At 41.5% G+C, this 12232-nt stretch overlaps 1 protein-coding gene across 1 annotated transcript; it reads left to right on the top strand.

The window, feature by feature from the left end:
- Positions 1 to 1294: 1294 nt before the first annotated feature.
- Positions 1295 to 12178, top strand: LOC134045200 (lanosterol 14-alpha demethylase). Its single transcript, XM_062494853.1, has 10 exons — positions 1295 to 1468; positions 2392 to 2490; positions 3474 to 3650; positions 7123 to 7249; positions 8197 to 8371; positions 8548 to 8667; positions 9131 to 9326; positions 9919 to 10014; positions 10461 to 10629; positions 11285 to 12178. The coding sequence occupies exons 1-10, from the start codon at positions 1295 to 1297 to the stop codon at positions 11461 to 11463; spliced, it is 1512 nt and encodes a 503-aa protein (XP_062350837.1). The 3' UTR covers positions 11464 to 12178.
- Positions 12179 to 12232: the final 54 nt, after the last annotated feature.

Below are 12232 nucleotides of genomic sequence, written 5' to 3'. Positions count from 1 at the left end.
GGAAGAAATATGCTGATGCTGTTCCACCAAAAATGTCCTCACTTCATAAAGTGTCAATAACAACCAGTGATAGCTCTCACGTCCCCCAAAGGAATTGTCAAGGATTGTAAGTAGGAAGGAACTCTCTAAATCACTACAGCACTGATGAATTTCCTTTGGCATAGAAAAGTGTTGAAATTTCAGAGCTTGCAGGCAACAAATTGAAAACTAGATCCCATAGCTGACATGAAGAGTTTGAAGGTGCTCAACATCGATTCCATGCACATACCACCACTCACAAGCGTTCTCTGATACCTCCACTCATCAGCACACCTGAGACCTTGATACAGTGTTTACCAAGAGGATATTACATGTTTAAAAAAACTACAAGAATATTCATTTGGTAACAAGCTTATGCTTTTGCCTGTTTACCTTTTCACTGAAAATACTCAGAACAGATGACAACAAATAATTTATTTCAGACGAAGTAGGGAATTGATGAGAATTAAGGATTCTGAACTTTGCAAAAATTTATTTAGAAGCATTACAGATAATCTTTGCAACTGTACCCTGTCGAAATGTCTCATTGTATGTAATGTAATGTAATGTATGTGATGTCTCATTGTACATAACGATCAACCTGGCTTCCCGCCAGTATTCCCAGATTTACACATTTAAACTTTAGAAACTGACGACTCACTGGATGAAGAAATACTGCCTTTAAAAGACCTACGCAAACAAGAATTTTCCGGAAATGCATTAAGATGCATTCGAGTTAAAAATTTGTATACGGACAACAAGCTGAGCTCGGCTGTGATGAGCTCTCTATTTCCAAATGCAGCTTTGTGCACTATTTGATTTTGAACCCTTAGGTCGTAGTGGAAACTAATTTCAGAAACAACACCCGGCTCTTCTGACGTTAAACATTTGAGCATCTGGAGTTAAACACAAATAAGCTGTCCTCGTTCTCGAGCGGGGCCGCCGGCAGTGATGCCCGAGGGACGGCTCGCCCTCAGCAGCCTCGTATCCCGGAGCTGCCGGGGCGCCCGAGGGCAGGCGGCGCCGCGAAGGCCGCGGGGCCGACCCTGAGGCGGCCGGGCCCGGCCCCGCCCCCCGCCCGCCGCCCGCCCAATGGCGCGGGCCGCAGCCCGGCCGATGCCGTCACCCCGCGCAGCGCGGCCGCGGGTTGGCTCCGGCGCCGGCAATCGTCACATGGGCAGAGATCAGCCCAGCGCCGCGATCCGTCACGTGGGCCCGGCCCGGCCCGGCCGCGCCGCCCTGCCCTGCCCCGCCCCGCCCCGCGGAGCTACGGCGGATGGCGGCGGGCGCCGAGAAGATGCTGAACCTCATGGAGGTCGGCGGGTCCCTGCTGGAGCGGGTGGCCGTCGGCAACCCTCTTTCCTTGGTGCTGGCCGCCTCCGCCTTCGCGCTCAGCCTCGGCTACCTGTTCCAGCTGGGCTACCGGCGGCACCTCTGCTCCGAGCAGCAGGTGAGCGCTCGGCCGGTCGGGACAGCCGGGCGGGCTCGCTGCAGGGCGCGGGACCCGCAGGGCCTCACCCCAGCCCTCGGGAGCGCGGGGGAAGCGGCGCTGGGGCCGGGCGGGGAGCGGGCTCCGGGCCGGGCGGGGAGCGGGCTCCGGGCCGGGCGGGGAGCGGGCTCCGGGCCGGGCGGGGAGCGGGCTCCGGGCCGGGCGGGGAGCGGGCGCTGGGGCCGGGCGGGGAGCGGGCTCCCGCCGTGTTTCCTGCAGCCTCCCCGTGGCGGCTGCCGGGGCACTTTGCCGGCTTCGCCCTCAGCGGGCTGGCTGGAACCGCCCGAGGCAGAGGCGCTCGGGGCTTGCGGAACCCAAGGGCGTTCCCGGTGCTGTTTTCATCGATGGAGCTAAAGAGGAGGTGCGCGCTGATGTATGAAACATAGTGCTAACCTGAAGTTGCTTTTGAGGGGCTGTTTAACAAATCGTCCAGTACCGTTCCGGTTTTGTTGACTGATTTCAGTTGCAGCATCTTTGTTCCTCACATTCAGATGCAGCATAGAAAGACTCTTAATCATATGCATTAACCATTGCTGCTTTTAAATGTAGTTCTGTCTGAACAACTGAATATTTTTTTAAAGTTGACCTTTTCACAAAAGAGTTTTAAAAAAAACCGTAAAACTTCCTCTGTCGTTATTTTATTACTTTTGGGCACCGGTACATGCCAGGAAAGTGGTCAGAGCACCAAGCCTGGCAGAGTTCAAGAAGCATTTGGACAACTCTGTCAGGCCCATGGCGTCACCCTTGGGGATGGTCCTGTGCAGGACCAGGAGTTGGACTTCAATCCTTGTGGGTCCCTTCCAGCTCAGAATATTCTATTAGTTCATGAGTCTGTGATAATCTCTGAAGAAAATTCAGTAATTATTCTTCTCTTTCTTTTACAGAACTACCCACCTTTTATTTCATCAGGCATCCCTTTTCTTGGTCATGCAATTGCATTTGGAAAAAGTCCCATTGAATTTTTGGAAAATGCTTATGACAAGGTATGGTTTCTCACATGACTGGCTAAGCATATACAAAAATATTTTTGTGTATCTATTCTGTGTTCTCTCTCTGGGGCCTGTTTAAATCAGTTCATTCTCATTTACCACCTCGAATATGGAATGGAGTGTGCACAGTAGGCTCTGTGATCTTCAGATCTCTTTACGTAGTGTTTTCTGAGCTCACGTGATTCACATGTCACAAGTATGCTTGTACATTTGAGTAATGCTCATAGCTGAATCACAAGTTAGTTAAAAAGCCATTTGCATGAAATGATTTCTTTCTGTAATTGGTAATTTTAATCACATTCTTTACCGATCTATGACCAGGTTGGAATGTAGCTGACCTCCTCTGTGGCAGATTGGTGAATTCTAAGGCCTCTCTGATGTTAAAAGAGCTGTTGTATAAAACCTCACTGGTTTTTATATTGTAACAGCCTAGAAGAAATTAACTGAATTGGTAGAGCCTTAATTCCAATTAAACTAGATTTATCAAGCTGTTTCACATTGTCTAAAACTCTCTAGAGTTATAAGCTTAAATTTTAGCTTGGTTAGCTTAGAGAAAATCAAATCTGGTGCATGAAGGTCTGCTGGAGATGACCTTTAAACTTCAAAAATCTTAATTGTCCCTAATTATCTATGCATAACTCCAAATCCAGAATTTTTTGAGACAGTGTTTGTTGATTACTGGGGTCAATATGTGCTGCCATCTGTCTACTAGTTTTTTTCGTGTGACTGATCTTTTATTATCATTTTATAAGATAAATGATTTTAAAATGTGCACGTTCACATGTGTTCATTATAACGTTGGATATCACTAGTAAGTACATTGAGAACAAATTTAAATGTGGTTTAAAATATCTTTATTAAATGTCTGGATACTCCTTAGGAGGAAAAGTAATTTATGAAAGACCGTACGGAGATCTCAGGATTTAATGGTTTTTGTTCTTATTTTAAATAATTTTTTTCTTTATTCTCTCTCTCAGTATGGACCTGTGTTCAGTTTCACTATGGTTGGCAAGACATTCACATACTTACTGGGTAGTGATGCTGCTGCTCTACTCTTCAATAGTAAAAACGAAGATCTGAATGCAGAGGACGTGTACTCTCGGTTAACTACGCCGGTCTTTGGCAGGGGAGTTGCCTATGACGTCCCTAATGCGGTTTGTATTTTAAATATCAGATGAGTAGCACAGCAGTGCAGCTTGAATGCTGAGCAGGCAGCCCTGAGTTCTTGTCTCTGTGTGGTGGGGTTGTGTTTGTACAAACCGTGGCATGTTGTACTGTGTAAATAGTCTCATCTGGATAATCAGTACTGAGCATGTTCAGGTTGCTTTCTTTAGCACTTTGACCATTTCTCAGTCAGGATGGTATCTTTTGTTCTTGAAACCATCTAATCTTGCCATAGAGGAAAAACCAGTGAGTCACTTTTATCTTCCCTTGCAGCATGCCAGACTGCAGCTCACTTTTCCCTTCCAAGAAACTTCAGGTCTTTCTTCTGAGAAAACCCTAAGAGTGGTAATTTTGTATTTATGCCATACCAAATCTAGACATGAGAGTAATAATTTAACAGTTTGAACCACAAGGTTTGTTTTGGTCAGACAGAAATCATTGTAAGTTTGCAGAATACAATCTGCATGGGGGCCGTGTCATGTGGCATTGTATCTGAGCTAAGCACTGGCTGCTTTTTTTTTTTTTGTGAGGATGGCCTGTCATGTCAGACTCTCAAAACTGCAGAAGCCAACTTTTCTGTGACCACACTTGCTCCACTAGCACTCTGTGTTCAGTGCATGTTGTATAGCAGAGTAGTTGGGTGCAAGAAACAGCACTTGATAAATAATGTACTTATAAATGTACTTTATTTTTGGATTTTCAGTTTTGGCCTCATTTTGTTTGTATAAATGCCAGTCATTTGACTACTTTCTGTGACCATCAATTTATTTTCCTCCTTAGCATGCTTCTTCATTTATCCCTGCCTACGTGCTGTGATTGTTGCCCTGTTAATGATATGGCTTAGGGGCAGTAATCACTACTCTCTTTGCCTCCATGCTGGCATTTTGCCGTGATCCACAGAATAAACGTGTTGTTCTTGCCCTGTTCATTTGGAAATTTCATACACAGCTAACTACCTACAACTTGCTACTTTCTAAGTAGGTAAAGGAGGACTTGGTTGTCTCCTCCTTTGTGAGGAAATACTAAATAGTGTATAGCAGTTTGTGGGGAGGATTGGTTGGGTGGGTGGTAGGTTCTTTGCCACTTGATGGATTTGCATAGCTCCTCATCCCTATGAGAACCAGCAGGACTGCAGCCTGGGTAACCAGTAGGAGATAATTCTTGTGTCCTAGGAAATCTCTTGCCATGAGTGGGACGATTTTACCAGACTTGTTTCCAGCAGTTTGGATAGTCAGAGGTCTTCCTCAAGAAGTCAGGGATGGAGTTGTGAATCACTTTTGCAGCTGCTGGAGTGAGGAAGGATGCATAATTCTCTGCAATACATCTCATGTTCTATATTTGTTTCAGACAAGTGTCTGTGAATCAGACTGCTAAACTGGCCAGATTTTCACTGTGTTGTGCTTGTTTTGGGGATTATGACTGTCATGGGATGTCTGCTTGAAACTTTAAGGTCATGGTTTGCCCTTAATTCTGTGAAAGTTTTCCCATTTGTTACAGGTGGTTTGACTTTTGCTTTCACGCTCTTCAGTTTGTGGATGGATTTGAATGTCTGTCTTCATACAAGAGCTAATTCTTTGATGTGATCTAATCTCATTCATCAGTTTTACAGAATTTTCTCTAAGCTCCTTGGAAATGGGCATTTCTTATCACCATGTACTTCAGACACATAGGGACGATTAAGGCCTACCTCACTGGCCCACCATATACAGCTTTTTTTTTTTCCTTTTTTTTCTGAAATGAGGTATTTTTCTAGAGTTACCCTAGGTTTTCTTTTTCCCTAGAGTGCATTTGAGTTCTGGTTTAGTAAAGAGATTAATCATATTACTCAGTAAGCCTTGGGTGTCTGTGGATATGTCTGCTTAATTCATACCTTTGATACCAGAAGGACTTCTTTCTTATTATCTCTCTAGATTCAGGTTCCTCAGAAAATTCTTTTTTTTTTTTTTTTTTCACAAAAATTTCTTTTTCCATAGTGAGGAGATGCAGGGAGTTTGCTATTGACATCTAAATTATCTCTGACACTGATTATCTCTAGTTTCCCCCTATGAAGCTAGAGAGGTAGCACAGCCAGTTGTGGCCAGAATGCATTCGGGTAGAGGTAAGCTGGTTTTTTTGCATAGTGTCACCAGCATAATTTCATTTCAGACATCTAATGGGAAGGCATTTAAAGAGCCATGGAAAATTTCACTGGCATTCTACAATTGATGGGTCATCTTGAAGTTGCTTTTTCTTTCCACAGACCCCCTTTTCTCTGCTTAAGCTGCTCAGTATCTATGAATTCTGTGACTTCCTGTTGTGCTTGGAAGAACCACCCCTTATTCTTCAAAATGAGTAACTTAATTATTTACCAGTGATTCTGGTCAATATCCATGGTCAATATATCAACTCGTCTTCACTCTCTTCTCCCTCCAAGCCTCTTGCAGATAGTTTTTTCTTGAGAGGAACTGAAATTGCAGAGGATTTGTTCACTCCTATGTGCCATTCCTGCCTCCATCAAGCTGGAGACTGGCTAGCATGCTGCAAGATGTGCTTGTCTCTTTGCTCTGTGGCATGTGTGCCCTCTGACAGACTGCTGGGGTCCTCACTGCATTCTCAAAACAGACGCTTCTAGGAAGTAGCTTTTCTTTTAATGCCTTTTGTTCAGTGTCGTACATGCAGGGCCCTTGGTGGGAAGACAGTTTTTGGTGTATTACTCATGGTATAGTGCAGAGCTGTAGGGCAGATGCCTCATTCATAATTAGGGCTTAAAAATCGAATTAATTTTCTGAGTCAGTGTCCTGTCAATGCATTGAATGGTTCTCAGCTAACAAAGGGCTTTTCAGCAGTAAGTTTGTTAGCTACTGAATGAATCTATACAAAGAAAAAGAGGAAGAGGTGAGAAGGGTGTGAAACTCACTATTTTCCTACGAAGCAGTTTGCCTCCTGCTTGTGTGTCTGACTTCCTGGGCAGTGAAATCAGAGGGCTCTGTAAAAGAAAGGGTCTTCTCTAGTCCAGGGTCCTTGTGCCTGAGAGAACACAGGAGAGGGAGAGAAAGTGAGGAGGCCGCATATCAGGGGACACAGGCTAAATTCACTTAGCAATGATGGGAGTGGTTATGTTTGTGATTATAGATCTAAAGGGCATTCTGTAGTTCCAGTTTGCATGCATCTTATATCTTCAGGGATAAAGCTTAATGAAGATACTGAAATAAGTTTTTGTTTGGTACTGCAGAAGAGAGAACTGTAGCTCCTTTGAGCTATTATTTTACTTGAATGTTTCTGAACTATTGCTTGAAAGACAAAGAAGGTGAAAAAGAGAGTATTACGTATTTGTTAAAACTGAGTATCTGCTCTACCCTGCAGTCCTAATCATAATCCCTATTTACTTCTGGATATTCTTATAGTTCAAATTTGAGTAAGTTATAAATCACATTAATATGATGATCCTTGTACTGATTGCTTTTTCTGTCTTGATTCTTTTAGATATTTTTGGAACAGAAGAAGATGCTCAAAACTGGCCTGAACATTGCCCAGTTTAGACAGCATGTATCTGTGATTGAAGAGGAAACAAAGGAGTATTTCAAAGCATGGGGAGAACATGGAGAGAAAAGTAAGCAGGATCAAATAATTTTTTCCTCCCATTTTCTTGGAAGTACTTAAGGCCAATGCAGCGTATTTTTGTAAAAGATACACTGCAATAAAAACTAAATGAAAAATTACATAGGTAAAAGTGTACTGAACATCAGAGGAAAGAAAATACAGATTTTTAAAAATCAAATGTAAGGCTATTGGAGAATAAAGCTGCTCAGAAAATCACTGAAAGGAATGAAGGACTATCTTTAGTTTCTTAGTCAGCTCATAGTGCACCTGTTGTGCTTGTATTGGATGGTGTCAGTAGTTCATGTAACCACTTCCTAGTCCCTAGGAAAAGCTGCTGCTCTGACTGCCTAGAGAGCCTGTGCTGAAGACCTTGGCTCTGGGAGTTTCTGCAGTGAAAAACTGCATCTTCAAAGCTGATATGGTTACATTAGTGACTGAAGTGAAATTGTTATTTTCACTGATTCCTAATTTGCCCATCATCATTGTTGCAAGCTCACACTTGCATAACAGTGTCAAAATATTATTTAAACATACATATTTATATTTAAATGCATAAAAATTATATAGTATGTCACATTTTAATATATTGAATTATTTTGAATGTATATGGTTTATATGTAAATATAGTTAATATGGTAATATATAAATTGATATTTTATTTATTCATTTATAAATGTCTAAAGAACTACTATAAAATAATAATTCAGTGAGCAGCAAAACTAACTGGTTTCCCATGGATTTGGGTTTCAGGGTTAAATCTTTGTATGACTTCACTTATATTCATTAAGGCTTGAGCTTGTGATGCATAGCTTGCTTTGGAAGAATTACTAGCCCTGCTAGAAAAATTTCTAGAAAGAAGTACCTTAGAAAAAAGTTATCAGTGGTCTAATTAAAAAGCTGTTCAAAGGGACATCTTGTAAGACACATTTCAGTTATGTTTTTCAAATCTTTCCTCAGACCTGTTTGAAGCCCTTTCAGAACTGATCATTTTGACAGCAAGTCATTGCTTACATGGGAAGGAAATCCGAGGCTTGCTGGATGAGAAGGTGGCTCAGCTGTACGCCGACCTGGACGGGGGTTTCACTCACGCTGCCTGGCTGCTGCCAGGCTGGCTGCCTCTGCCGAGCTTCAGGTACCAGCCAGTAACAGAGGAAGCAACTTAAGGGTTTGATCTAAACGTCACTGTTGTTTGGATTGCCCCCCATCCCCACCACTTCTTTGTAAGCTATTCTAGACATCCCAATAAATCCTCATAAGCATTTGTGTTATGTTGTATAAAATTGCTAATGGAAGTGTTTTGAATCACAGACGACGAGATCGAGCACACAGAGAAATAAAGAATATTTTCTACAAGGTTATCCAGAAACGTCGAAAGTCTGAGGAAAAGGAGGATGACATGCTCCAAACTCTACTTGATGCTTCATACAAGTAAGCCAAGAGTTTAAAGACTTGTTTGAAGATTTACTTTAGCTTTGAGCTCTTTAGTTAGAACTATCTACCAAAACCCAAGAAACACTCCCTCATGTTCTGAATTGGTTTTGTTACATGCAATTTGTCCTTGTTGTATTCTTAAAAACAGGTTTAAAATTCCACTTGTCAATGGTTATTCAGATTTCTGAGATTTTCATTGGTAGTCGTGAAGTGGCTGAGGTTGCTTCCTTTCTCTTTGCTGGCTGTTGAGGAATGATTTTCTTTAAGGCTCCTGAAGAGTCTCTCTCCCTCTCTTCTCCCTTCTCCTTACCCTTAGATCTTTTGCCTCTTTGTTTAGGGTAGGTAGTGAAAGAGTAGAAGGAGCACACGAGAAGAAATTGTAAATGCTGCTGTATAAACAGCAATGCTAAATAATGAAACATGACCAAATGAAGCTCCAACTTGGTCCCCTTTGATGCAGGGACGGCCGCGCGCTGACAGATGATGAAATTGCGGGAATGCTGATCGGGCTGCTGCTGGCAGGGCAGCACACGTCCTCCACCACCAGCGCCTGGCTCGGCTTCTTCCTCGCCAGGGACAAAGCCATACAGGATCAGTGCTATGCAGAACAGAAAGCAGTGTGTGGGGATGACTTGCCACCCTTATCTTACGACCAGGTTTGTATGTTGCATTAGTCTTGACGGGTATTTTCATACTTTTAGATGCTTATTTAAAAAAAATAAAATTAAAAGCACATCGAACACAAGATGCAGTCACACGCTTTTGTGTTAAAATAATAATTGGCGCGTTATGTGGTAATGCTGTTTGCCAGCACATTTCCTCTTCCTGTGCAAGTAAATTTTCAGCTTGACACTATTGTTTTTAATCAGTGTTCATTAGGGAAATTGCAGTTCCTATGTTTATTAAATAAATGATAGCTCTGTAGCAGAGGAAGATCCTCATATTTCCACTGAGGAAAGCAATGCAGTGTGACATAGTTCTTTAAATAGCCAACAGAAAATAATTAAGAGACAGATCACTAAGACACTAATTTTATTTGATTGCACTGGTCAGTGATTTTTTTTTCCTTCTTAATTGAATCAAATGGAAAAGAAATAATGTAGCTAATAAAGTACATGTAGCTAATAAAGCACTAATAAGCTGCTTATGCTTCAATTTTATTTGTTTTTAAATGGTATAAAATAGCATTTTGTTTGTGTTGAATAAACTTGGCTATATTTTGATACATCATTTTCTCTGCATTTTCAGCTCAAGGATCTCAGTTTGCTGGATCGCTGTTTAAAAGAAACTTTAAGGCTTAGACCTCCTATAATGACTATGATGAGAATGGCCAGAACTCCTCAGGTAAGGTCACTTGTTTGTTTGCCAGGTATTTTTAATTGCTGTCATAGAAAAATTTGGTATGCATTTAGTACAAGCTAGGTAAATCTGAAAGAAAACTTGCTGTTTATACAAATATGGTACCATGTCAAAAAATTCAATTATTTTTTTTAACTGTGTCCTTTCAGTGTCAAGGCTTTCAATAAATTTTAAGTTCATGCTTTCTTTTTTTTTGAAAACCTCCTTCTGTAGAATTGCCAGCCTTACTAAAACAGCTGGAAGGTTCCTGCAACTACCTGAGCACTGTGTCCTGTACAAGTAAGAGAAAGTGTTAGGTTGCATTAATTTTAAATGCACTTGGCCAAGATCTTTTGAAATTTAGGCCTCATGATGAAACACTTCAGGTAACACTTTAAAAAGAAAAATGGAGACATTTTGTCATGTGTGATTTCTTGTCTCTTCTTCTGTAGACTGTTGCTGGATACAATATTCCCCCTGGCCATCAAGTGTGTGTATCTCCCACTGTTAATCACAGACTCAGAGACTCCTGGAATGAGGCTCTGGACTTCAAGCCTGACAGATACCTCCAAGATAACCCAGCAGCTGGAGAGAAGTTTGCATACATTCCATTTGGTGCTGGTGAGTAAGAGAATGCAGCATCTTGTATGAGGTTGTGCTGAGGTGGCTTACACCAGCCATCTTCTACAGCACCTTTCCACACTGCAGCATCTGAGAACAGATTTTTTTTTCTGTTTCTCCCTGAAAATTTTCTTACTGTGAAAGTGCTGGTAGAAGAATTAAGTTAATAGTTCCGCATTAGTCACAGCCATATGTATCTCTCAGCAGTTATCAAAACACCTTTAGGTTAGTGTGAATGATGCTTGACTCATATCTTTTCAAGTCAAGGACAAACCTGGTAATACAAGTTCAGTTGAAGGCAGAGCAAAAGTCTGCAGAGTCACAAACTTCCAGAATGGTTTGCAAATATTGCCATGATGGAGTTAGAAATGAGATCAGCTCTCAGTGTTGCACATGCTTCTTTCCTAATACATAAATTAATCCTTTCTAGCGGGGACAGAATGGCACAATCTCATTCCACTTACTTGTCTGTTTTATGCAGTGACCACTTGGAAAAATAAGACTTTAATGGAATTATGGAATGGGGTATGTGAAATATCAGAGCCTCAGATTGTTGAGAAAGGGGCAGCTACTGTCTGCATAAAACTTAAGTCAGCTGACTGTCAAAGGGGATCCAGTAAAATATTCTGACTGCATTTCATGGCTTTCCTTCTAGGTCGTCATCGCTGCATTGGAGAAAACTTTGCTTATGTTCAAATTAAGACTATTTGGTCTACTTTGCTTCGTTTGTATGAATTCGATCTCATCAATGACTATTTTCCAACTATAAATTATACAACTATGATACACACACCTAACAACCCTGTTATCAGATACAAAAGGCGGTCACTGTAAACTCTGGTGCTAAAACCTTACTTTTTAAAGTTATGTGAACTAACAGACTTTTGAATAAAATTGTGGCAGAATAAGTGGCAGATGGAAGCTGATGCATCTACTGTTAGGAAAGCAACAGTAGTCTATCCAATGCAAAAGTTTGCCCACACTATTTACTGCTGCTGTGTATAATTGCTTGTTCTACAATTTTCTCATTGCATTTTTAAAGCAAAAATGTCTCTTCAGTTGATTTAATGGTATTAAGGTGCATGCCAGATCTTTAATGAAGAAAAAAGTAATTTGTACAAATGAAACTCCTTCCTTTTGAAAAATAATTGAAGACTACTTTCCCCAGATAATTAAGGGGTGAGGCTGCCTACCTTGCCTCTGTACCCAATTTCAGCAAACCCACCCAGGAACAGGCACCACAGGGGGCTGTACTTGGTGGTGCCATTTCTTTGGCATTTATGATTTTGTTCCAAGCGAGTGATGGTCTTGGCTGATTTAAGAAAATGTTACAGCCAAGTGGTATACAGAGTTCAAAATGTTCACAGGTAAGTCATTTCAAGAATGAGCTATTTAACTGTCTAACTTGAAGTAGTAGTTGTAAAATGCTTATGTTCAGAAAACAAGAAGTAATTCTCTAAAATTTGAAAATGGTGATTGCTGGAAGCTTGATGTGAAGTGTAAGAGTAACAATATGAATATCCCAACAACATGAATTTTGTAAATAACATGTTTGTGTGTAAAAAGCTGAAATAGCTGAATGTTGTCTGGTTTTGTATTGACT

Source organism: Cinclus cinclus, chromosome 1 (assembly GCF_963662255.1).
Source record: "Cinclus cinclus chromosome 1, bCinCin1.1, whole genome shotgun sequence".
Taxonomy (NCBI): Eukaryota; Metazoa; Chordata; class Aves; order Passeriformes; family Cinclidae; genus Cinclus; species Cinclus cinclus.
This window is presented reverse-complemented; position numbering and strand designations above follow the sequence as displayed.

Coding starts and splice junctions, on each gene's coding strand:
- LOC134045200 (XM_062494853.1), top strand. CDS start 1,295: ATGGCGGCGGGCGCCGAGAAGATGCTGAACCTCATGGAGGTCGGCGGG. Junction 8,668..9,130: donor CTACTTGATGCTTCATACAA/GTAAGCCAAGAG, acceptor CCTTTGATGCAG/GGACGGCCGCGCGCTGACAG. Junction 10,630..11,284: donor ATACATTCCATTTGGTGCTG/GTGAGTAAGAGA, acceptor CTTTCCTTCTAG/GTCGTCATCGCTGCATTGGA.